General features: G+C 39.2%; 1 protein-coding gene across 1 annotated transcript; it reads right to left on the bottom strand.

The window, feature by feature from the left end:
• Nucleotides 1-2,789: 2,789 nt before the first annotated feature.
• On the bottom strand, nt 2,790-8,679 carry barhl2 (BarH-like homeobox 2). The gene is made up of 3 exons (XM_066666027.1): nt 7,614-8,679; nt 5,116-5,341; nt 2,790-3,476 (listed from the first exon to the last, which is right to left on the bottom strand). The coding sequence occupies exons 1-3, from the start codon at nt 8,146-8,148 to the stop codon at nt 3,176-3,178; spliced, it is 1,062 nt and encodes a 353-aa protein (XP_066522124.1). The 5' UTR covers nt 8,149-8,679; the 3' UTR covers nt 2,790-3,175.
• Nucleotides 8,680-26,529: the final 17,850 nt, after the last annotated feature.

The raw sequence follows: 26,529 nt of genomic DNA, 5'->3' as shown, positions 1-26,529 counted from the left end.
CCCAATTCACACTTTCCACTAATCTAACCTTGATACAAGCATTTCTCCAAAACCTTTTTATTATTATTATTTTTCTTTTTTTTGAAAAACGTTCATCCTGACAACTTGCGGTCTTAAAATTCATCACTCTGACACCTCGCCATCACGAGGGACCAGATTAAAGCCCCAGACGCCGATCATTAAAAGGACACCCAGATGCTTGGTACTGGTTTGTGGGGAAGTGTGAGCACTTGCACTGTGTCTTGATGTTACCCAACCTAAATAAAAGTGATCGCACCCCTTCGATTTTTTTCATTGACCCCCCACCCCTTCCCACTTCCCACCCCTTGGCCACCTGCTTCTTCACTTTAGCTGGACATGGCTCTGTCCTTTGAGGGAGCCCAACAGACAAAGTATAGTAGAAAGTGAGAGCAGATCCCTTGCTAATGAGCACACTTCCCTCATTAGGGGAATAACTATGACTTTATCCCCACTATTACATCAGCTGAGAGAGATGGGGCAATTACAGAGGCCTACACAGGTTCCTGGAGGCAAACACAGGGCACAAGCTGGTTCTCTGAAGGCTCCTGGAGCTGGATAATGTGTTCGTGTCATATGAACATCCTCATCTCGTCTCTACACTCACTCCTCTTTGGCCTCGACATACTTCCTCTTGGCTTGGGGAATCCACCTGCAGCTAAATGTTAAATGTTATAGCCACTGAAAAAAATGCTGCTTTGAATTTGCATGAAATGTAAACATGGCTCCAAATGCATGGAACGTATTATATCAGTATAGTTACTGCCATTTACTCAGAACAGCACTGATGTGATGTATTTTACTTAGGAGCATCCCAGAACCATTGTACACATTTGAATCAAACAAATTGAAAGCAAACCATTTCTCTGTGTTATAAGACATGAGGTTAAGTAGATCTCAAACCGACATTGAGTGGCATTATTATCAGTAAATTAAAAGCATATATGGAAAGGTTTTCAAATATTTTGGCTAGGATATTTTTCCTTTCCTTTTCATTACTCAGTGGGAAGACTGCATTGCCATCACTTATAGATAACACATGGCCATTTTAGCCAGAGACCTTGTGAAAATGAAAAACAATAACAAAATAAAGCATTGCTATATGCTGAGCAAAAAGCAAACCCAGAAGAAAACTTGCCAATATTTCAAGCTTAAAATATCCCACTGATAATAGTCCTGATAGGATCCCCCAGTTTTGTAGTTTACGGTTATATATTTGTTTATTTGTTTGATTATTAATTTATTAGGGAGTTGTATATAAAAATCCACCTGTATTATAAAAGTGTAAGGTAAGAATAACCGCTAAATCTAATGAAGGACAGTGTTTTTACCTGTGTTATTAATTATATCAATTTTAAGGACTAAATTCTTTTATTTTTTATGGTTCCCACCCCCACAGTAAGAAATATTAGTCCTCAGTCACGGTGCAAATAAAAGGGGTGAAAAAATATCAAAGTTAGCCTGAGGGCCTTTAGCCTACATTATCCGCATGAGCTCTAATTGGGCTGCGTGTGCGGCTGGCTCGCGCAAAAAAAAACACTTTCTGTGAAAATTCCCACCGATCTGCGGATTTGTTTGCGTCTCTAGGTTTGTTTTGTTTCAATAAGCAAATGTATAATCGAATTCTTAGTCTGTATATAACCTGCAGGTTTGCTGCACTTCGGAACTTAAATTGTCTTTTATTTTGTAGAACGTTCGAGAGGCGTTCTCTGTTCCTCTGTTCCTCCATTTCTAACCCAGGCGGAGGTCAGATGGGTCGGTAGAAGAATGTAAAAGCGCAGGAAACAGTAGTAAGGCGTTTAAAGTTTCCAGTTAAAAACGTAAACAAACAAATGTTAAAATTGTAGATAAACAATGTGTTTTCCCGGTGCTTCCCGTTGTATTTATTTCTTGATAGAAATGTTGCTTTCGATTTATATTTGTATATAAAATTCAGTATATGGGCTATGTGTTTTATGTTCCCGTTGTTATTTTCCTTTTTTTTTTTCAGGGGGGCGCATAAGCAATCTTTTCTAGCAAGTGTGTTCATCCCAAGAATTTAACCATGTGTGTATATGTAATCAACAGTAATAGCAGCAAACATCCACATATGAATTCCAGCTCTGCAGTTTATTGCACCTAGAGGGCCTAAAATTAATTATATAATAACAATTATTATTATTATTATTATTATTATTATTATTATTATTATTATGCCCTCTTCCACGCTCGTTGCTTTAAAATTAATACAGAAGGTTCCAGAACAACAGCAGCAGAAGCGTTGTGCCGGCCTCATTGCGCGCGGCTTCTTAGCGGAGTTCGCGAACTCTCGCGCTCGTGCCCGCGGTTGTTTCTGGCTGCTCGCGTGGCGCGTGTGTACCGGCTCGCGCTTTAGTTTCAGCTTCAGATTCAGAGTGACGATGTCCACAATATTGATTATAAAACGTTATTGTGCTAAAATCTAATAAATACTATAAAATATCATTCGATTTCATTCTCTACTACATAATGAACTTTATAACAGCTGGTTAATGTGGCAGGTTTATGAGAAATGTAAATCTGTATTTAGGCAAAGTAGAGAGCTCAAGGCTGCAAATACAAAATTTTCTTCTTCTTCTTCTTCTTCTTCTTCTTATTATTATTATTATTATTATTATTATTATTATTATTATTATTTATAAAAACCTACAATATTTGTGGCCCATTGTTTTTGAGTTTCGGTTCAAAACAAATCATTTTCTCACATTCATTTCTTTGTTTTTCAGAATCTTTCTCTCTTTATTCAACCCTTTCTTTCCGTCTAATAAACTTTTTTTTAAAGTTTATTTACTAGTATAAGTGTATTTGTACAAAAGAAAAAAAAGAAAAAAAGAAAAAAGAAACAAAAACAAAACAAAAAACGACCGAACGAGCAGTCCGTCATGTGATCAGTCCGCATCGCTGGAGTTCGTTCATTCGACTTGCTCCGTATTAAATAATACTTTGTATTTTCGTCATCATCGTCATCTTTTTCAATAAAACAGTCTTTTTCAATCAATTGTCTTTTGAAACAAAGGATCATCCTCATCCTCACCCTCCTCTTTCTCAAGCAGTCTCAGGATGGGTTTGTTCATTAACGAAAGAGTTTATTGTTGGGATATAAACCCCGCCCCCCCAACCCTCGCTCCCGGTTGTTTTTTTACCGGGGGTGTTGGGTGGTGAGTGGGTTGAGTGCTGGTTGCCCCCCCGTCCCGAGCCCGTGGATGAGCACGCGCGGCACTAGCGGTGGTCTGTGGAGCGCGGGATGTGGGGCGCTGGGGCTGCGGTACATGCTGCTGTACATCGCCGCTGCAGCCGCCGCCGCTGTGCTGCCGTCCACTCCGCCCAGCAGCCCCGGTGGGTAGAAGTACGGCGAGGGGAACATCCGCTGCAGCGCAGAGTAACTGCCCGCCTCCGCCAGCAGCTCCAACCCCACCGCCGTCTGTCGCTTCCACTTGGTCCTGAAATAGACGGATAAGAAAGAAAATAATGAGTGACGTCATTACTCCACACCAGGATTGATTATTGATTATTATTGGTACGATTTCCTATAAAACGGACCTAAATATGTCAACATACAGTTTAATAAAAATAAATATTGTTTAGTTGATATTTTCATTGTTTACTGCACTTTATTTTTGCTTAATGAATATTATTATTCCTATTGACAACGTCAGTGACCTGTGGCGATCATGTTTGCACTGACCAACTAAAACTGGCCTATTAAGATAAAGTCAAATTTAATTTGCTATTTTATATACTTCGTTGTATCACAGATTGTTGAGCAAGATTACTGAGTGTTAAAGTCATTTTAACCCCAAGAACTTTAGAAGACACCTAATTACAAAAAGATTTATTAACGCAGTTTATAAGAGAATGTTATAATTAATTACAGGTGGACCCAGGAAAAGTTGACCTAATGTATGTGGCTAATGTATTTGATTACTTAAGTTAAATAATAAGAAGTACTTCTGTTGGTTTTAAAATTGTTTTTCTAAAAATAAACGCATGGCGACATTATTGGATGTATTCGTGTATTAAAGAGATGTGAAGGGTTAATGAGTGTTGATTATTAAGGGATCCTCACATATAACATAAAACTATAAGTTCAATCTTAAGCGAAAACAAACCCATTCTACCTACTGGAACAAGTTTTTAAAAATGATTTTAAACATATCAAAAGTAAATAAACGGGGTTAAATTTTAAATCTTGAATTTTAGGTTGCTTGAATAGTAAACATTGCAGAACGAAAAAAAGGTGTTTTTACTTCAAAAATTCATTTAAATTTTAACAGCGTACTAATAACCGTTATTTGAAACTAACAACTGGTTGCTCACGTCATACGTCATAAGAAACGCAAATAATTGCATAGAAAATGGAAATGCAGCAAAACCACATCTCTGAATTGTTTGGGGATCATTTTAGAAACACAGTGTGTGTGTGTGTGTCTAGGAATATTTTTCATCACAATTATTGTTTTACTCCTCCAAAAGCTGATCCACACAGTGTATATTAAAATGATTTAAAAAAGTAAAGACATTTAGGGTTATGGTCAGGGTTAAAGTTAAGGTGCATGGAAATGAACTTGTGTGAACGAAATATATGTGTGTGCAATAAAATTTGGGAAACTGTGTTTAATTTAAACAACGTAACCACAAAAATCTGAAATTCAAATCTGTTTTATATTATATATATTTTAGATGGAGCCTACGTACGACCTTAGCCACACTTCAGAAATAAATATACACAGTAAAAACACAAGTAACAGAGTAAATGTGTTTAGTCCATCGATAATAAAAATATGATATATACATTCTTATTTTCTAAACAAATACAGCCTCAAACATCGAGTCAATACAGCTTTTAATATTCCATTATCAGAGCTGACTTCATTTGATTAGGAATGTTTCATAACAAATTTCAACTGCACCAGCGAAGTCTTATTATTATATTATTATTATTATTATTATTATTATTATTATTATTATTATTACGCTCCATATCTGCAGTTTAAGCATAGAAAGCATCTGAGTTGTTTTACACTCGTGCTGTAGAGGTGAGAGTGTGTGAGTGGTCAGTGAGTGGTCAGTGGCTCTCACCGTCTGTTCTGGTACCAGGTTTTGACCTGCGTGTCGGTGAGATTGAGCGCCGCCGCGAGGTCCATGCGGTCCTGCACGCTCAGGTATTTCTGCCTCTCGAAGCTGCGCTCAAGCTGATTGAGCTGATGGTCGGAGAAGGCCGTACGCGCTTTCCGCGGTTTCTTACTGCGTACCGGGGGGCTGTCTCTGGAGCTCGAGATCTCACGATCTCCCTCCTCTTTAGTTCCTGATGGGAAAGAAAAATAAGTTCACCCGAATTTCTTATTTGAATATTCGTGATCATGTAAAATATTCTGATCGTAGAGAACAGCATTTCATATACAGAGGTCTGTTTCATTCAAAAAGAAATCCTTGATCAGAGAACGCATCTTATATATATTCTTCCTACACGAGAAATTTGATTGAAGACATAATAAACTTAGACTCAGTTTGGGGTGTGATTATGTCATGTTACTGAAAAGGAAAATGCATCGAAATGTCACAAAAATTCAAGGTAAAAAAAATGAATGAAGAGAAAATTATTTCGACGACAATATAAAAGAGAGACAAAAGGTATGGAATCGATAGCAGAATCCGTCTCTATTTGTAGCAGTGATTTTTTTTTTTTTTTTTTTTTTGTGGCGCTCCATGATCCCCCCTCTAGGAAGAACAATAATCTCTCTAATTGCCCCACTAGGGAGGCAGCAGCGCCGGGGCAACTTCAGCAGCCTTTACATCTGTTATGCTAATATCACAGAGAGCTCAGTGGCAGCGTCATCTCAACCTCTTCCACCAAACTAAAACACTCACTCAACAAAGACTACAAAACCTCACTCTCATTTACCGCGCGTGTGATATTAAACCTGTCAAAATATAGCGCCCTTTCAAACAGATCTTTCAAATAAGTATATTAACACAGTCTTGTTTATAGTTCAAAATAACAGTGCTTAAGTTTCTACATTGCAAAAAACATATATACTTTTTTGTAAATATCTCCTTTGCGATAGGTGTTCATTTTGAAAGATAGTTTCAGTAGCCTTGACGCACTTATAATTCTAAATAAAATAGAATTAATTTCTATATATTTATTAACCATCATCTGCTCTGTCATTGGAATGGGTTTAGACAGTGTTTACACAGTGCTGAAATGTTTTCTATCATATCGACCATTTTATTACTGCAAACAAGTGAAATGAAGGACTACAGGCCTGTGCTGTATCACTTTGTAAAATTACAAAAGTAACAACAGAGTTTCAGGTTTAAAGCAAGGGTTTAATTGAATTTGTATTTAGAACACGCTTAAAATACAATTCTAAAAACATATATAATCAAATAATCAAATGTCGAGTTGATTGAAAGCACCAAGACAGAGCCAGGTTGTGTTGGATCTTAACTACACTGAGAAGGGAAGGACACGAGGAAAAATGGATAAAGAGTATTTTTATCCCGACTTTACAACAGCTAATTTTATACGCTCACTTTCATTTTGTATATCACGTCATCTAAAACTTAAACCGAAAACGTATACTCTTTGTAAACTTCAACCATGACTGATAAATTACACACCCCCCCCCATCAAGGACAATAAATTGTAATCAACGATTATAAATAAACACTGAAAATACAAAACATAAATTAATTTTTTAACTAATATTTATTAAATTAATTTACTCAGAAGCATTTTAGCGACGTATTTTAATGATTGTTCTACTGATATATTCACGTGAACCCACTACATTTACGACTGACTCTGAACTAAATAATCTGATCCTGTAAAAAAATATATATTGTATGCTTTTTTAGCATTAACATAAATACACATTTTTTCTAAAACCTTTTAACTATTTTATTTATTTTTATTTTTTGCTATTTGAAAATGTCATAAACTTCAGGAGTAGATGACATTAAAACACATCGGGCTTATATTAATGGAAACAAGAGAAAACGGAATTTTTATTTCCGGACTACATTTTTTCGGAATAATATTATTATTTAAGTCAAATGTGAAAATTATTTAAAATACTGAAATAATGGAACCTTCAACTGTAGTTTCTCCAAAGACAATCTCTGATTATTATAATGTAAAGAAAATTGTAAAATTGCTTTGCAAATAGTAGCAATACTATTATTTCTACATGAAATTTCCATAAACAAATATTCAGTTAAACCTAAATTTAAAACTTTAATGTTTCTATGACCGAATAGGAAGTATTAAATAGAGAGATGATGAAAATGCAACTTGAAAATTCCGTGAACACAAAATAAAACTTACGAATATATATATTCAGACTAAAAGAATATTTCCGGTTAAATAAACGGTTTATGGTTCCGGTTAATGAATCAAATGTTATAAAATACATTTGTCTACATTTATTTCAAACTCTACGAGGACTGAAACACAGCACAAACTCTGAACAACAGAGGAAGAAGTCATCATAACACAAATAGCATTTTAAAAACTCTTATTCTCCACATAATATTTGTCTAAACTACTATGATTTGAACTCCTGGCCCCTCACCGTTGCACTTGACGTCTCCCTGCCCGTCGTCCCGTTTCTCGCCTTTGCTCCTGTCCTCGTGATCCGCTTTGCTCCGAAGAGGGTGGTCGGCGGGGTCCGCTCGCGGGTCCGCGGCTCCTCCGCTCTCCGCTTTGGGCACGTGCAGGTGCGGGGAGGGCGGCGCGGCGCTGGTGCTGTAGGGCGCGCAGGCGGCGAGCGGCTTGCTGTCGCCCAGAATGTCCTTGATGAGGAAGGAGGAGGCGGCGGAGCGCGGGGCCGCGGGCTGCTGCGGTGGAGGAGGATGATGATGGTGGTGGTGGTGCTGATGGTGGTGGTGATGATGAAGGGCGTCCTGCAGGAGCGCGTGCGGCTCTGGGGTGTCCGCGGTGACGGAGATGGGCGACGAGGGCGCCGTGTCCACCTCGGAGCGCGGGGACGGCGTGCACTGCGCGCGGTAATCCGCACCAAAGTCTCCGCTCATCAGTGCAGAGGTGCACGGGTTGGCCGCGGACAAAATGGTGTCGATTCCGAAACTAGAGCCGCTGGATCCCTCCATGGTGGTCGCGCGGCGAGGATTAGGGGGCTCTCATCACAACTTTGTCCTCCATTTGGTTCAAAAAACAATATAAATGAATACAATTTATAAAATGGAGCAGGCCTGATTTAAAAAAAATAAATAAAGGGTGCGTCAGAGCGTCGCCAAATTACGCACCAAGCGCAGGCCAAGGAGCACAGCGAAGAGGACGAGGAGAAGCGCGCGCTAACATTTCAGAAACAAGCCGCTGAAGAAAAAAAATCCTTCAGAAAGTTAAGCAACGCTGCAATTCACTTCGCTCCAGCGGGTTCGCGTTCAGTGTGATGTGTGGACACCACTGCGCTGTGCGTTAAGCTCCAAACGTCCCTTTTTTCCACCTTTTCTGCCTTCTTTTCTTTCTCTTTCTGTGCTGTACTTGTTCTAGTTGTTGCTGTTGTTGTTCTAGTTGCTGTTGTTGTTGTTCTGCTCATTGAACTTTATTCTCCCTCTCAAACTCGAGCTTTTCGCAGGGGCTCTAAACTCCTCGACATCACTCTCACTCTCTTTCTCTCTCGCCCCTTTTTTTGCTAGTAAAATCCTCTCCACACTGGCTCGCGGATGACTTCCTCCGGTGACGTCACGGCCCGGCGTGGATGCGAGGATCCGCGAGAGTGTGTGTGTGTGTGTGTGTGTGTGATTTTTTTTTACCTCCTTTATTATAACACATTTCTTGTGCTCCCCCCATTCTCTGCTTCTACCTCTTCATTGGTCAAGAGCGTGACAGGACCCTGATCCGACCAATCAGAGCGCCCCTTAAAGACACTCACAAATCCGAATGCTCTTTTTTCTTTTCTTTGCTTTTATTTTTTTAATAATATTTTTATCTACTTGTATATTTATTTATTTAGAAACACTCTCCCTCTGCACTCTCAGGTAGAGCCATAAACGGTTTGAAGAGTTATTATTAAGGAAAAAAAAAATCTAAAAACTACCATAACAAAACATTAACACTTAGCCACAGATTTAGCAGGGCAAGTTTAATCGAAATATATAGAACGGACACCTTATTTCTTATAGCTCATATTAGCCTATATTGTTATTAGTGTTGATTCTAAACTCGTTCAGACACATTACCGTTTAATTCGTTAAGTAATGTGTATTTTTGAAAATTCAAAATAACGGACTTTTTTTCCCTTTAACATAGCGCCGTCACTTTTGGCCGGAGAGAGAGAGAGAGAGAAAAATCTTTGTCCTCTTTACTGCTCACATTCCAATTCTGATTGGGGCTGTGTTTTGTTTGGAGGTGGACGAAGCTGATGTGAGTGAGTGGGACGTGTGTTGGAGGAGCAGCAGCAGCTCGCGCTGAATAAGCCCCCCTCTCTGGGATGAGCTGATAGTTATTGTGTGTGTCAGGGCCTTTTGGAGTGAAAGCAATGACTCTCAATAGCTCAGAGGAACCAGGATGGTGGGGAATATTGTAAATGACATTTCGCTCGGCTGCTTCACTTTATTCTGGCCTTACTCGGTCGTAAGCAAAACTTTGGGCAGCTCTGGTCAAATGACGCCTTTTGATGATTTGAAGTGGAAGAGAAAATAAGTCATATCCCATCCTCCACAGGGAATGTAAATTATGTTTTTTTCCCCTGTTTTTGTGCAGTGCCTGATTGATATTTGTTAGATGAGTTGAACAATTAGCATAAAATAGACTAAAATAAAAGATCTTTTTACACTGGTTACATTTGTAACGGAATGTACGCTAAATCCAGGAAATGTACTATAAAAGTGTTCACTGTAAAGTCTTCATTTAATTTTTTCCACATGGAAAATAATAATAATAATAGTAATAATAATAATTATTATTATAGTTATTATTATAACATTTATTCTCCCTGGAGGCACAAAAGTAGGCAGTAAAACAGGGAGCGTGCGCTGGACACTGGCTTTAATGTCGCGCGGACTGATGGGAAATGCCACGCTCTTGCTCCTCAGCCCGCCCTTCTCCGGCTTAATTAGCGCCGTCACAACGAGGCTAATTAATATTCAAGCTTTGAATATTTGAAAGTTGGCGCCTGCGGAAGGCAGATTGAAGCAAAGCGCGCGTTCAAAACTGCACGAGTGCGCGCGTTCACCCGTTCTCAGTGGCGTGCAGCGCGAGCTGTGATGCACTTCTCATTTTCAGTAAGCTTTCCTAACCACACACACACACACACACACACACACACCTCTCTCTCCCACAGGTTTGTTGTGTGTTTTCCAGAGCGGTTGTGAGATTGCGAGACTGCGCGCGCCCAGACTGGAACTCACTGATGGATCCGCGTGGGATTTCTCTTATAGGTTTGTTTCCTTAAACATTCACCTGAATCCTCTCCCAGATCAAAAGCATGGTGCGTCATTTGCTTTCCTTTTTTTAAGTGAAAATGTTCATTTATTTTTTCTTTTATTGTATTTTGTTTTTTACCGATATTTTTTTTTTTCATTTAACATTTTCACAAATATCACCTTAAACCTGCAAACCTTTAATATTCATTTCGCGCGCAAAATTCCAGTGGCGTTTTACAATGTGCCTGTTCCGGAATCAATTATTTTTGAATGGATATTTTACGAAGTAATTTTTTTTATAATTAAATATGCACATGTCCAGTACTATTTATTATTATTATTATTATTATTATTATTATTATTATTATTATTATTTAAGTTGATATACTTAAAGTAAGTGGAACTTTTTTAATCACTAATATTCTACAGTGATAAAAATTCTCACCATTTCTCAAACGAAGAATTCGGATTGCATTTTTGTCAGAATTGGTTTGAAATATTGTTCACTCCAACGACAGGTTTCTAAATGGTCGTCTAACAACCGTTTATTTTGACCGTTTTTGATCGTTCATATAAAACGTCGTCTAAAAATGAACATCTGTGTATTGTATATTATTTGTATTATACGTGAACCAGGAAGTTATGCTTTAAGAAATACATTACAGTACCTAAGGAATTTGGAATGTTTCATTTATGATTTAATAATAATCACTGGGTATTCAGTTGGCAACAAATCAATAAAATTATAATTTAATTACAAGACAGGAACACACACCTCCATGCAGTTCTCAGGGAAAAAAAGTCCCCTTTTTCTTGTCTAAATGAAAATATAATAAAGTGCTTTCAGGACGTACCCTGATTCACCGCAAGACGGCGCCAAATCTCCCATATCACCTCTAATCATGGTGATCTGGAAGAGCCCAGACCTGAATGAAGTCCAGGCAGTCAATAAATAATGTGTAGTAGAATATAATATTCAGATATATATTGCATATTTAATGAAAACTCTCTGAGTTGTTTAACCTTTTTTCCCTGTATTTTATTAATATTTTGTAGACCTACATGAGCATAAATTTAAAATAAATTTATTTCTCTTGTAAAACAGGTTTATTATAGCTTTAGGGTCTGATCTATAACAATATATATATATATAGTTATAAATATAAATTGTTATGGAATTTTAACTTTAAACAAATAATAATAATACTTTCTGAAACTAGCCTTTTTGGCCTTATTTTACTTCTTTCCACCCATGCCATGACACACACACACACACACACACATAGGCAAGAGTGTCCACTATTAATTTAATAATATCAATATATGGCAATAAAAAAAACTGATACTGATGCAGAAATAAAGTGGTACCAGGACCACAAGCTTGACCTTAAAGGCCAAGTCAACAAGATGAATTGTCACCCGGGCCTTAAACATATGGTCCCACTGGATTTATGAGAGCATAATCTATTGGCAGCTGCATTTCTTTGCCTCGCCCTCTTGTCTGAGGAAAATCAAAGCGATGGCTGAACACGCCAGTCAATCTCCTGAGACGAGAGCAGCGTGTTCATTAACAGTTTCCTAATTGCAACAACCTCATTGAGCCTCAATCAATCGCTTTATTAGGTTTTAAGGGCGCTGCTGGAACAAATTGAACGCAACCAGTCGGGCTATCATCTGATTAGCCCGGGGGGTGCGGGATCGATGATGGGACAATGAAATTGTAGTTTGCACCATATTGATCCACCTCTGTGTGGACATCTCTCGGCACTGGCGATAGGGATCGGTACTGTACACTGTAAACAGGATTAGCTGCTGGAAAAAGCCTTTATGGCTAAAATTCTACTGAAAGTCAGGCATCAACATATCAATACGAGCAGAGATGATGTGGGATTTGAAGTACGCTGAGGAATGTGGGTGGGTTTACTGACGAAAAGGAAAAGTCCTGATAATAATCAAATAAATGAGGAAATTACTATTGTACACTTCACAATGGACAGTCAAAGAGGTCAGAACATGCAGGAAATAAGCTTGTTTCCAGTTTATCACTCATGCAAATGAAAAGGTTTTGCATATTCATACATTCTTACTGTTTAAAATGTTATATTCAGATTCCCATGAAAGGCTCTTAAAACCTTAACAATGAAAGAAGCACACAGATGATTGAGATGCTTAAAATAAACACTCTTTAAAGTTAATGGGCTGATTTTTTTCAAACCTAGACTAAGCCTGCACACTTAAAAATGATGGTTCTACAAGGGTTACTTATAACCCTGAACACCCGAAGGACCTTTTGCATGATTAAAGGGTTCATTGCATTGTGAAAGTGTTCTTCAGATTGATTTAGAATGTGCTGTAGATGGTTCTATAGAGCACCATTGTGAAAAGGGTTCTATACAGCAGCAAAACGATTCTCCTACGGTAGCAAGCTTGACATTGCAACAATAGCAGAACCCTTTGTGGTGCTGTATAGAACCCTGGTTCTATATTGAACCATTTCCTTTAATGAAGATCCCTTGTAGAACCTTCCTTTTTAACGCACAACTGGAGCTGCAGTTTAGTCCAAGACCTGATAGAGCATGTCCCAAGCTGTGGTTTAGTCCACCAGTGCTAGTCTGGCTCTGTATGATACTTAGTCAATGAGGCCTTGCAATAGACAGTGACACTGCTTTCATCATCAAACAGAAGCTGACGACTTATTAAATGTTTATAAACATGCTTAAAAATGCCAAAGTGAACATTTTTTTAAAATTTAATTCTTATAAAAGCTTAGGAAATGAGATCATTTCATATCCATCAGTGTATTTTCGGCCTGTATGTAGAATGAAGTGTCAAACTGTGCTTTTTCATATATCTATGTTGCATCTTTATGGTGCTACATTAATTAAATAGCTCAATTAATAATGATAATTGCCTAGTCTTCTAGAATAAACTACCAAAATAGACCCCATTAATAAATGTGGTGCGGCAGTAGGTGACACTATTTATAGCAGTGCTATTACAGCTACAATCAAGGCAGAGCTCCAGTATAGAGCTGTAATTAAACCCAATGCAACTGTGATGAATGGGAAGTGCGTGGAAAAGTTAGCATTTTGTATGGCAGGTGTCTCCCGAGTATTTGCGCTAATAACAGTTTAGGCCTAGATGCACGCAGCCAGTATATTAGCACAGGGTGTAAGGTCAGAGATTAGCTGAAACAGGGCTGGAGACTAAATCCCAGGTGTGGTGTACCTGAGGAAAGAGTGATTACAGCCCTGCACAAACACATCCAGGAGCAAAAAAAAAAAAAAATGTTGGCCTGAATACCGTCTCCCATTAAATATGTCTAACATCACATTTTCAGCAGACGCCAAGACGAAACATGAAATTATGAGTCAAGAAAATCAACATGGAAATCATATTTTAGAAGATTCCATGTGAAAGGTTAGTGCTCTTTGCACGATGTGACATTTACAAGGGTAGCTTATTAGATCCCAATATAACAGCTTTTTTTTTTTTTTAAACCTGATCTTAACAGTGTTCTATCTCTCACTCTCGCACTCTCTCCCTTTCTTTCTCTCTCTCTTTACCATTCTCACCCGTGCCTGAATTTACTCAGTAATAAAACATGTGACATTCAAGTTTAATTTGAAGTACAGCCTGGGTATTAATCCGAAGACACACAAGGAAGAGAAATAATAAGCTGTATCCAAGGACGCCGCACGGAAGCATGGTGATCTGAGTGAGACGTCCATCACAGATTTGATTTTAATACCTAAATCCAGTGGTAAAATGCAGCGCTAAAGAAACCCACCGCGCCTGAGAGAGTCAGCCCTGCTAAAATAATCATTCTGATTCAGGACGTATGGAAACAACCTATTCAACTCTGTCCCTATTTTCTGGTATTGTTCCATGTGAATGAACTGGTCAGTCACCTGTCCAGACTCCTAACCTCAGTGGTGCAGTTACAGATGCAGTGGTCATGATGCAACACTACAGTGGGGGGTTATACTTTGCATTGTGCGCTCTGACTGGACCACTCTGGCCTCGTCTCTGTTGGTTTACCCTATTCTTCTGCAGTGTGTCGGCGGAAAGCTCATTGATTTGTGTTCTCCTGCCACACAAACACACACCGGCCTCTGAGAGGTTGTTGTAACAGTGGGAAAGGGTCTTTAAAATCACTTAATCACCAAAGCTGTCAGTCATTCACGGCTGGCCCGGGTGTGCACACATGACCACACTCCCATGAACAATAACACAGACAATACATTACAGTAGAGCACTACTGGTTATAATGGGTATTGTTTAGCAAATGTGCAAAGGACATGGTGCCTTACAAGACACGTAGACTTAAGCGAGACTGATTGTGTACAGTTAGCACAATGTGTTTTCATAAAAATATAGACAGCTTACCATCTAGAAAAGGTGTAACAATACACAAAATGTCAAATACCACTCTGTACTGTACTCAAGATGATATAACATTTTTGATACAGTTATTATAATGTGTCTGAAAGTCCACCTTGTGTTCATATGTTAATGTTAATATGCTAATGTTTGGAGCATGTCCATAACTTAAAGGCATGTGCGCTGATGTGGACTGATGCACGTTTTCAGGTCAAATGCAATTTACAATTTACTAATGATTTAATAATTGGATATTTTGCATATTAAAAACCATTAAAAGAGGAGAGATTATGAAAAAAAAAATCTTTTTATCCAGTGAATTAGCACATTCATTTGGGGATCTGGAAAATCTACCAACCAAAAAACTATGAAAAAAAATGTTTAAATAAATAAATAAATAAATACAAAAATACCAAAATAAAAGGCCCAGTCAGGGTTTTAATTGTTTGTTTGTTTGTTTATAATTTACTTTCTTTTTTTATGGTCAGGAAACATAGAATAAAATGATTAGTTTGAATTTTATTCATGACTTTTGTAGAGATGATTGTCTCAGTCCAATGAAAACACTCCCTATACCACTTTACTTTAATAGGCTGTACATTGATTCTTAAGTTATGTATTAGTGGTAGTGGTTATAAGAAAAAGTTATAAGTGACGGTCTATGCTATTTCAAATTTACTTGCAGTGCTTTAAATTGTATTTATTTTTATTTAATTAGAGAACATATTTGAACCTTGTTCTATTATAATTGTAGATTTTCAAATTGTGTCGATTTCATACACTTACTTTTCATCTCCAGGCCTTATATTATGTTCTTTTATTTTACACAGTTCTATAAGATTACAAATATTCTTCTTGAGAAAAGAATGTAATGTACCTTTAGGGAACACAACTGGACTCGAGAACCAGTGTTACACTGTTTGTAACTTTAGTGACAGTAATGTACCTGTACAGTACCATTTTTTGGTAAGTGTAGATAGATAGATAGATAGATAGATAGATAGATAGATAGATAGATAGATAGATAGATCATATGTACAGTTTTCCTACAGCAGACACTATCACAACTGGGTGGATGATATCAGTAGCATGCACCCATATGTTACTAAACCTGAGCCTGTGGTGGTCACATTTCAGAATAGTGACTGGAGGGTCAGGAGGAGTCAGTGCTATTTCCTATTATCCTACCTGAGCTCTGAGAGAGAGAATAAAACATAGATCTGAGCCAGAGACAGATGAAGGAAAGAAGGGGAAGAGGAGGAGTAAGAAGAGAAAGAGGCTTGAAGAGTGATGGGGGTTGGGGGGTTGGGGGGTGGTGGTTGAATTGTGCAAGTGATTTCCTTTCAAGCCATCAAAAGGCAGATTGATTTTGTCCAACACAGGTCGGCTCAAATTTAAAAGCGTCCCTGGGTTATTATTGTGATAGGCATCAAATCTGACAGGCTGTTGGAGGCTAAATGGGGGATATCTCTTGTTTACTGAGGATCTTAACGGCAGTCGTCCAAATTTAGCCCGACACCCAGGGCAAGCTCAGCTCTCCAAACCTGACTCGTCTCCAGTCTACACTTGTCTGTGTGTTTCAGATAGAGTGGGACATCCTTTCTAAAGCCCACTGAGTCTCACCACACTGTGGTCCTCTGTCACATCCAAATGTTAGTTTATAAATTCATTTTTCTGACCTCCCCAGAGTTGCACGTTTCAGACACAATGTGTCATCACATTAACCACACATGCTCTTTGGCACACAAAATACATAGTGTATATAATAATAATTACATAAATTATTATTATTACAATTTATAACAAAAATTGATGTTGTTATATTTCAGCAACTGAACAATAGGACAACTACAGTGCAGCTCTTAATGTTACTAGTAGTAATACAAAACCTAATAGTTTGTTAAAATTACATGTCTATATTATACATTTATTACATAATTATGACATAGTAATAATACATGTATAGCCCTATATACATTATTAAAAATGTATCATTGTTATCTTGAATTTTGTTATATTTGTATTCGCTGTATATGTTTTTTTTATTTTTTTGTCTGACAGTGTGTGAAAAGAAATATGGAGTGACAGAACGAGTGTGTATGTGTGTGTGTGTGAGAGAGAGAGGGAGAATGAGAGAAAAACAAAGTAAAGGAGAGAGAGAGCGAGAGAGAGAGAGAGAGAGAGAGAGAGAGAGAGAGAAAGAGCGAGAGAGAGAGAGAGCAACAGAGAGGGAGAGAGAGAGAGAGAGAGAGAGAGCGATAGTGAGAGAAATATATATATATAGAGAGAGAGCGATAGAGAGAGAGAGAGAGAGAGAGAGAGAAAGATAGAGAGAGAGAGAGAGCGATAGAGAGAGAAAGATAGATAGAGAGATAGATAGATAGATAGAGAGAGAGAGAGAGAGAGAGAGAGAGAGAGAGAGAGAGAGAGAAATGTTTGGTGCTGCAAAGGACAAGATGCTTGAATGAAAGGGGCTACATGGGTTTTCTGGTAGCAGGAGGAAATAAAGGTGAGAGCAATGAAGGAGCATCAACAGGGCACAAGGAGAAAAGAAAGAAAGAAAGAGAGAGAGAGAGAGAGAGAGAGAGAGAGAGAGAGAGAGAGAGAGAGAGAGAGAGAGAGAGAAAACCAAAAGCAAAGCAAAGCAAAGCAATGATTAAATGATCAAAAGCTGGCAGAGCGCGGCTCTGTGTCACTGCCAAGCGCACTCATCTACCCACAAGTGAAAGTTGGGTTTCAAGCACAGTGTAATTATAGCTGGGGATGTCAGTTTGACATTAATGCAGCCAGCAGAAATTCTCTAATTGGCCTCAGAGGAGAAAGTGAACCAGAAAATATATTAACATTTTAAAAAAGCATATTTTGCCTAATCCTTTCACTTTCCAACAATATTTGAAGACCAAAATGCCCCAGGCATGAGAATTTAAATGAGCAATTTTGTTTTTGAAGGAAACGGCCAATGAGACAGAAAATAGACTAAAGGGAAATCATTAGTGTATGAGAGCTCCTGACAGGCTCGCCGGCTGACTGGCTGGCCTGTCACTGCAAGTCTGTGTTCTTCAGCTCCACGCTATGAGCTAAGCAGATAACATGAAAAGACCCATAAACGTGCAGCCAGGAGTCAAAGCCTATTATCCAGGACTTTCGAATGTGAGGCTATACGGAAGACGAAGGAGGGAAAACAGGAGGGGAAGGAATGAGGGAGGAGGGAAGGATGCAAGGGGCTGAGGAGGTGGGGGGCTGGGGCTGGAGCTGGGGGTTGGTTTTCTCGCATGAATAACAACAACAACAGGAAAATTCTGGCCAGTTGGAGCACTCATATCCGAAGCCGTCTGTGCTGTGTCGTAGTACAGACTCCAAAGGGGACAGAAGGTGATGAAAAAATAAAAAGCTCAGTCATTAGCATGTGGGTGTGTCCAGAGCATAAGCCCCTCCCCTTGTCCACACTCCTAAGTCTGCCTGAAGAAAAAGTAGATGATTGTGGTTTTCAGAAGAATGGTAGGTCCACTCTTAAAAATAAAGGGTTCTTTGAGCAAAGCCATGGGAGAACCACTTTTGGTTCCAAAACCGTGTGAGTGTAGAGAACCTAAAGGTTTAAAAATCCACCATAGGATCCTAAATTCTTAGCCCTTTTAAAAGTTATTAGCAAAAATGAAACAGAATTGCTCATAGAGCTCATAGCTTTTGTAGCAACTTTATTTTTAGGAGTGCAGGGTGTGTTCTTACAAGAAGAACATCAACGAAACCATTTTTCCAACCAGTTGTAGGACGTCAAACTCATATCCGAATCTGTGGTCGTGGCATTCTACAGGAAGCTCCGGAGATAGCCGTGAAACGCTGGAAGTTTGGAAGTGGTCGAGTGCTGTCACAGGCCGGCGAGCTGATGTGAAGTGACCGCATAAAGAAGACGCAGCAAAGTGCAGTCAAGAGACGTTAGGCCAGTCCCTGGGTGACGGAGCAGCTGAGGCTAGCATGGCCCCGGGGCTGACCACTGCAGGCCATACGCTCCGTCTGCGCCGCACTGGCCTTTTGAAACAAAAAAACACAGCCAAGGAAAACGGCCAGAGGAGGCCGTCCCAGGCCCTGGCTGCCTCTCGTCCAGCAGGAAAACGAAAGGCAAAGACGGGAGGGGAACAAGAAGAACAACACGTCTCAGAGCATGCGTCTTTTAGCGCGACTACAAAGGCCGTCTGATGTTTTTACTTGCTTACAGTCAGATGCTGCTGCCATTTGATGGTCCAAGTTTCCACAGGAACCTTAAGGGGAAGCAGTGTGTATGTCTGTGTTTGTTTTCATACATTTTCAGGGCAATGTCTTAACTTTACAGGAATTAAATTTGCGACAGGGTTTGTACAGTAGACATGTAAGAATCTGGAATAAATAAATAAAACATATACACTATATATATCCAGCAGTAGACGTGTGGGTGGAGATATGTGTGGGGGCTAATTGCATATTCATAGATCCATATGTAATCCATATTGATAAAGCTCTGAAATAAGATATATGTTTTTCTTTGAACAGTGAAGATATGGAATCTATGCTTGACCCCATTTCCTAACACAGTGTCTAAACAAATCTATGTATAAGAGACAGAGACGGAGAACTATGGCCTTGTATGTTTATGGGTATGTATGCTTGTGTACATGTGTATACCTGTATTATTTATTTTCATTCATATTTCATCACTACCCCCTTCAGCTGCTGTCTACAGGTGGAGCAGAGCAGCTGGCATTTTAGATGGACTGTTACACATTGAGCAAAGCATTTAATCAGTAGCTTTGATAAACATTTGGCACCTAATTGATGGGCTTCTGTTTCTGACGCCCACAGCCCTGGGCGAAAGACTGAGACAAAGACGGCTTTTCAGCAGCAATTTCAGGATTTCTATCCACCGCAACCACCACCACCGCCCCCACCCCCAACCCTCAGCGAGTCAGCCCACCTGTCACTCAGTCCGACATAAGGCCGGGGGATATCAAAGGAAGGGAGGACTTTTCATCTCGAGGAAGCTCGGGCATGGTAAACGTGAAGAAAAGTTGAGAACTGTTAAAAAATATGTGCGTGTGTGAGTAACAGTCAATAAGCTATGAAGATCCAACATTTCATTGATTGACTAAAGCAGTCTTCCCTCAGTCCGCATCATAGGCATCAATATAATCTGCAGTCGGCTCTAGACGTGCCTTGCATGGGAAGAAAGAACGAGGTCAAGGTGTGCTTGCCAAATCTCTTAATATCATTTTTATTTTCTCAGATCATTTAGTATAATGGTGTTTTTAGACAGCAGCTGTCAGTTTACCTCAAGAAAAAGAACCTGCAAAGGCCAATGTTGGTCCTCCTGTAACAGAGATGCGCTTGCAAAGCAACGCTGACGCTCCAGGCTTAATGATGTACGAGCAGCTCACCCTGCCAGGGAGCTTTCTCTTCTTTTATTTTTTTTGTTACTCTTATTTAAGTGTGCCGTTTCTTTTTTGCCCTGTAAACTACATGTTTAACTGTGAAGAAGGAGGTGAGAAGTTTCTCTTTCCTATCAGTACAAGTGTTTACGGGTCTCCAGGGTCAACACAGCAAGTATGTATGTGCTTGTGTGGGTGTGTGTGTGTGTGTGTGTGTGTGTGCGTGCATTCGTGATAGTGTTTTTTTTTGCAGAGGGTTCTTTATAGTGCCCACAGCATTATGGGACCTCAACATTGTAAAAGATGTCTGGGGATTGGCTGGAACTTGCCCATAGCTGCGTTTGTGAGATCAGGTTGCTTTGGCCTTCTAAACTGCTCCTGTTTAGAGTCGAGATGAGAGAAAGTGGTCTCAGACTATGGGCTCGTCTGACTGTAATAGTGGAATGGCCCGAGGAGCTCGCTGCATGAAACCTACTTTGTCGAGTTTACTCAACTGATTTACGGAGAGAAAACAAAACCTGCTTTGACTCGTGAGTCAATCTTGGCTAAGTAACTTAAGTACAAACCAAGCATGCCTCTATATAGCCGTGTGTCTATAGTGTCAAAGAGAGAATGAGCTGCACTACATGTCCAAAAGTAGTTGGTGTAGACACCCACTCGTGCAACATTCCTGAAATCAAGGGTCTTGATTGGGAATTGGTCTCTTCTTGTGCTGCAGTAACTGCCTAGCGCTTATTGGTTGTTGGAACATGCTGAGAATCTGTTTGTATTTAGCCTCGAGAGGAGCAGCTACTGATGCTGGGTAATACGCTGTGGATCAGACTCCGACCCGTCCCCAAGGCACTGGATGGAGGTCCATCACTCCTCAGAGCCTTTTAACACTCAAACCCAAACAAAACTTCAATAAGGCTTAGTTGGATTTCATGTTGAAACTTCAAGTCTGACCCGTAATATACAATAGGTGTCCAAATGTTTGTGGACACCCATTCTAATATAGGCATTCAGCTACTACCGATAGTTCTACAGCTCTACAGGCCCTGTAGAGGAGTGCTGCCAATAGAATAGGACTCTAGGAATAGGAATAGAGAGAGAGAGAGAGAGAGAAAAAAAACACTGCAGTTGAAGTTATGTAATAACAAAATTTTGGGAGCAGGACAATGCCCAAACTCCTCCCTTCAGCCAAACATATACACTACCAACTCATGTCATTTCCGTGCCGAACAAACTCACTCCCACATCCACATTGGCTTTATACACATCCCAAAGCTGCTCTGAACTCCTGCCCAAAAACCTTCCACAGTGTCACCTATGAGAAATATCACTCTTTTTCTAAACCATATTCGGTGGAAAACACTCATGTCAGTCACAAAGTTCTGAGCTCTATTAGACAGCATTTGGCACCAATTGCAGTATAATAGTGACCAATTCTGCCAGACTTTGTAGTTCCACAGCCACACTTGAGTTTCATCTGGACTACACTGTTGTATTTTTCAAAGCTGAATCTCCAGCCTTGAACTTTCAGTAAAAATATTTTTCAATTTAAATAAATAAATAAATAAATAATTATAAATAAATTAGCTCAATGATAAAGATGAACCTATTAGCACCTCGGCTAAGAAAGTCTATAGCACCCCAACACTGAGCTATGGAGCAGAGGAACTGTGCTGTGTGGAATAGGGCTCTATCCAATAATTTTGGGAGTTGGGAATGAGGTGAGAGGGTATTGATCCAACATCCTGATTTCACTAAGGCATTTGTTGTTGAATGCATTTAAAAATTCTTACAGCAATGCTCCAAAATTAAGTAGAATGCCTCCCCATGACAGTACAGAAGGTCACTTCAACAAAAGCAGATTCAGTTCTGTTAATACAATGTAAGCACTAATTTTCAAAGTAATTAACTGAATTGAAAAGATATATGTAAAAGTTACACTCAATTTAACAGTCAAGTAACTTCAGTTTATTCTTTTTAAGTTCGTGAAACTGTACAATTTTGAGCTCTGTTTGTGGCTTTAAAGTAAATATAGCTGAATGCATGTCCAATCAAAAAACTATTATTTTTATTTTTGGCAGCTTTGACATTTCTGCAACTTTTCAACATTTCACATTCATATTTGTACAAGTTTCATAAAGTATCCAAAATTATTTGGAATACAACCTATTTACACTGACTTCCATTGAAATTTTAAGTAGGCTTTTTCCTTCTCCTGTAAAGTTGCTATTTTGGAGAAACGTGTTTTTGATTGGACAACAACAATATTGTAGACTAACAATTATATATTAAAATATTGTAAGTTAACTGAACTTAAATGTTACAAGCTTGTTCAGCAGAATGTCTGAAGTCACAGATGTAGAACCAGTGAGCTGCAATTTTTAATAAAGTTGGTGGATGGTCTGGGGTTCACTGCTTTAATGAACCCTATGCATATAGCTATTAAAGATAAAAATACACAATGAAGATTTATTTAAGCTTTTTAGTTTATATTTGTTAATCTAATGCATTATTATTTGATGTGAAACAAACAAAAAAAAAAAAACCTTGAAAACCTATAAATCAATAATAGGAATATGTTTTTGCTGATGACTCATAGTTTTCTGCCCAGAGACAGCGTGAGATGACGTCATTTGAGTCAAAACGAAACTGAAAGTAAACGCCGTCTGCTTGTTCCTTTGCAGCGTCTTCTTTTTTGATTATAGCGAGTATAATTACACCATTTCATGACAAATATGACACACAAATTTTGAAGGAGCTTTCTAATGGTATACGGAGCTCACAGACGCATTCAGACATTCAAGACTTACAAAGCTGGTTATATAAGGTGTGTTCTACCCCGCAAAATGCGGGGTTAGAGTTGTTTGGGTTAATGTTGACTCATATACATGATTCTTTTAATGGAAGTGGATGAGTGGTTACAGACATATTTGTGCTACAAATCCTGCCAAAATTAAAATTGAAATAAAAACAATACCGTTTTGCCATTTTTTCCAAACATGTGCACACATATCATGACAAATTTAAAAATTGAAACTTGAATTGAAATAACTTCATGTGCAGTTTTGTTTTTCACTCAAGCATGGGTCAGCACTGACAAAATTTAAATGAAAATGAAAATTAAAATGATATATATATGATATATATTTAGCTTTTCATTTTCACCTGCAGTATGCAACAAATGGGACAAAATAAAAATGAAGATGAAAAATGGAAAGTGACAGTTTAAGACTCCGTTTTCAGCGCTGTAGCTGAGTTTTTCACTGACAAATTCAAAATGAAAACGAAAAGTGCCACCTACTGCTGATTTCTTTTTCATTTTCCACTTTTCATTTTCCATTTTTTGTTTGAACAACATGCAAATATATGCCAATTAGCAGTGGGCAGAGTGGGCAGGTCTACCTTCCCTGTTTCTTGCTTGACCCCCGCGGAGCCTCAGCGATGGCGTTAAATGTCTCGGAATGCAATACTCTTCACTCTCTCTCTTGCAATGAACGCTCTCCTTGATTCTCTCAGAGAAGGGACAATGCGAAGTAGAGTTTGCTCACTGAGTGAAGCACACCCACGTAGTGTTGCCCACCGTTCCGTAAATTGTCCCATATGTGGACAATAAAAGACGTGTTCCGTATTGAACCGATACTGAATGCATTTAGAATGTACACTTGATTTATGAAGAAACAGTGAATGAGCAGTTGTCGTGTACGCAAGTATAATTTTGCAAACTCTTAAAAATTCTCAATCCTGAGTCTGTACTGATCACACTGTTTGTGTTGAGCCACATCGCACGCCATTTCTGGAGTTAGTGAGATGACTTCAAAGCTTTATAGGTACAAACCTGGCTCTCAAAGCGAGGTTCCTCAAAGAAAGCTGGAGGTCTCTGGTGACCGCATTACAGTGCATTATCATAACACTTTACACAGGGACATGTCAACTCAAAGGCAGCCGTGGAGGCACAGTGGTGGAGTGTGAGTGCAACAAACAAATAACAGAATGAACAAATAAACAGACAAATGAATAAATAAATAAATATCTTGTCTATGAAAACCTTAAGTAAAAAAGCGCTTTGAGAATCAGTGTGCTGTATAGCACAAAGCAGTTCAGCGCAGATGTAAACAAAGTTGGCTGTAGTAATCTCTAAGGGTACATATAAGGGCTCGGGAGAATACACCCACACATGACTTAAAGCAAAAGTGAGTCTCAGTAACCCATGCTAAAGCCATTTGATATTTGTTTATTTTTGGTAGGCAGAGAAATATACGTGTTTATGAACGCAGCCTCCCCGTATCTCGGAGTGACTCCGTCCTGACCTCACATGAACTTGAATGAATTATTAAACGAAGAGCACTAGAAAGACATGGACTGGTTCAAAGTAGGCTGTATATCAATGCTATTGATGCGCGCTCCTCATCTGAGCACCCGCTGTATGTCTTATGGTTAAACTTGTTTTACAGGGCCTGCGGAGAGGACAGACCAAAACTGCACACTGGGACTCGCAGTCTAAAATCTGACTTTTAGAATCCATTTTCTGCCAGGCAGGAATCCGCTAGCATCGTTTCAGTTAAAAACTGCTTTGGAGAAAACCGCAATTGAGGAGAATTGACCTGCAGCAAAAAAAGCACCCTCAAGCAGCTATCAGCAGCTATATATGTGCATGTGGGGGCCACTGATGGTTGAATGGAGATATTTATCAGCCTTCAAAAAGCAAGGGTTTGTCGACACTTACTCAAAATCTCTTCTAAAATGTTGGGTATTAATAGGGGGCTGCAGATACAGCTTGCATTTTAGGGAATTTTTACATTTCATTCTGGATCATTTCCACGGATATACTGATATTAACTGATTAGCTTTGGTTTTCAACACCAATCCATCAGTTCTGGATGGATGCCTCTGGAAAACACATTTCCACTGATTCTCAACCCAACATTATGGAGCGTATTACCCCACTTTCTGATGTTTAACCTAATATACATTCATTGTCTGTGACCAGTTCAGGTTTGCAGTGGGTCCAGAGCCTACCTGGAATCACTGGGCACAAGGGTACAGGAACACACCCTGGAGGGGGATAGAGACATATTCATTCATGATTTTCTGTGTTAGATTATACACACTGGTATCAGGGTAAAATGTACATTTGTTTTGTCTAAAGACAACTTCCAGGATTCTTAAATTGTGTACAATGGAGAATGTGAATATCTGGCAACCCAGCATGAAAAAGCAGCCTTACCATGCGTTGCCCCTAGTTTGTCTCTTGTGGGTGTATCGAGGCTGCTCCTGTTGTCTCGGGGGGTGGGCGGTTCAGAGAGCAGAAGCTGGCTGAACTTCAGACCCTGTGGCTATGATTGGTTTAAAGATTTTCTTTCAGGCAATCATTTAGAATGTCGCTTCACTGCATCATAACCTATTTGCATAAAGTTGAGAAAATCTCAACTTGATTTGTTGCTTGTCACGGTTACAAATCCCGTTCTTCCAGAGGGAATGACTGGACGCTTGTCGCTTTGTTGCCTGCTAGTGTGAACAGGGGTTAAATCTTTCCTTAAACCCAACCATGAGCATAACTCTAACTTTTAACCTAACTTGAATACTTAACCGCAAAGTCCACAAAGTTAGAAAAGTAGTATTTTCTGTTTGGGAGTGTTATTGCTAACAGAGAACACTGCTGTTTTTGGTAGCACTTCTTTAGCTACATAATAGATACTATGAGTGTATGGTGTGAAACCAGTGGAAAGGAAGGAGGCTCTTCTAATGAACATACAATAACTAAGAATACTAAGAATTATGATGAAGCCAAGTGTCCTCAATGTACAAATTATAAGTTTATTTTGTAAGGTCTTCTAGTAGAACCAGTGTTATTTATTATCACTTGATTTGTATTCCATTGTTCTGATTGCACCTTGGGTGGCACAGTGACGCAACAGGTAGTATCACTGTCACACAGCTGTAAGTTCCTGGGGTTGTGGGTTCAAGGCCTGCTCTGAGTGACTGTGAGGAGTTTGGTGTGTTCTCCCTGTGTCCGCGTGGGTTTCCTGCTACGGGCCAAAAACACACATTGGTAGGTGGATTGGCAACTCAAAAGTGTCCATAGATGTGAGTGTGTGAGTGAATGTGTGATTGTGTGTCACCCTGTGAAGGACTAGCCCCTCCTCCAGGGTGTGTTCCTGCCTTGTTCCCATGATTCCAGGTAGGCACTGGACCCACCGCGACCCTGAATTGGGTAAGCGGTTACAAACAATGAATGAATGAATGATTGCACCTTATTTATACAGGAACCACCTACCATTAAATATTTCTATGTGTAGTCCACATCTGGTAGAATATATTTATTAAGACTGGAAAA

Source organism: Hoplias malabaricus, chromosome 3 (genome assembly GCF_029633855.1).
Source record: "Hoplias malabaricus isolate fHopMal1 chromosome 3, fHopMal1.hap1, whole genome shotgun sequence".
NCBI classification, from domain to species: Eukaryota; Metazoa; Chordata; class Actinopteri; order Characiformes; family Erythrinidae; genus Hoplias; species Hoplias malabaricus.
This window is presented reverse-complemented; position numbering and strand designations above follow the sequence as displayed.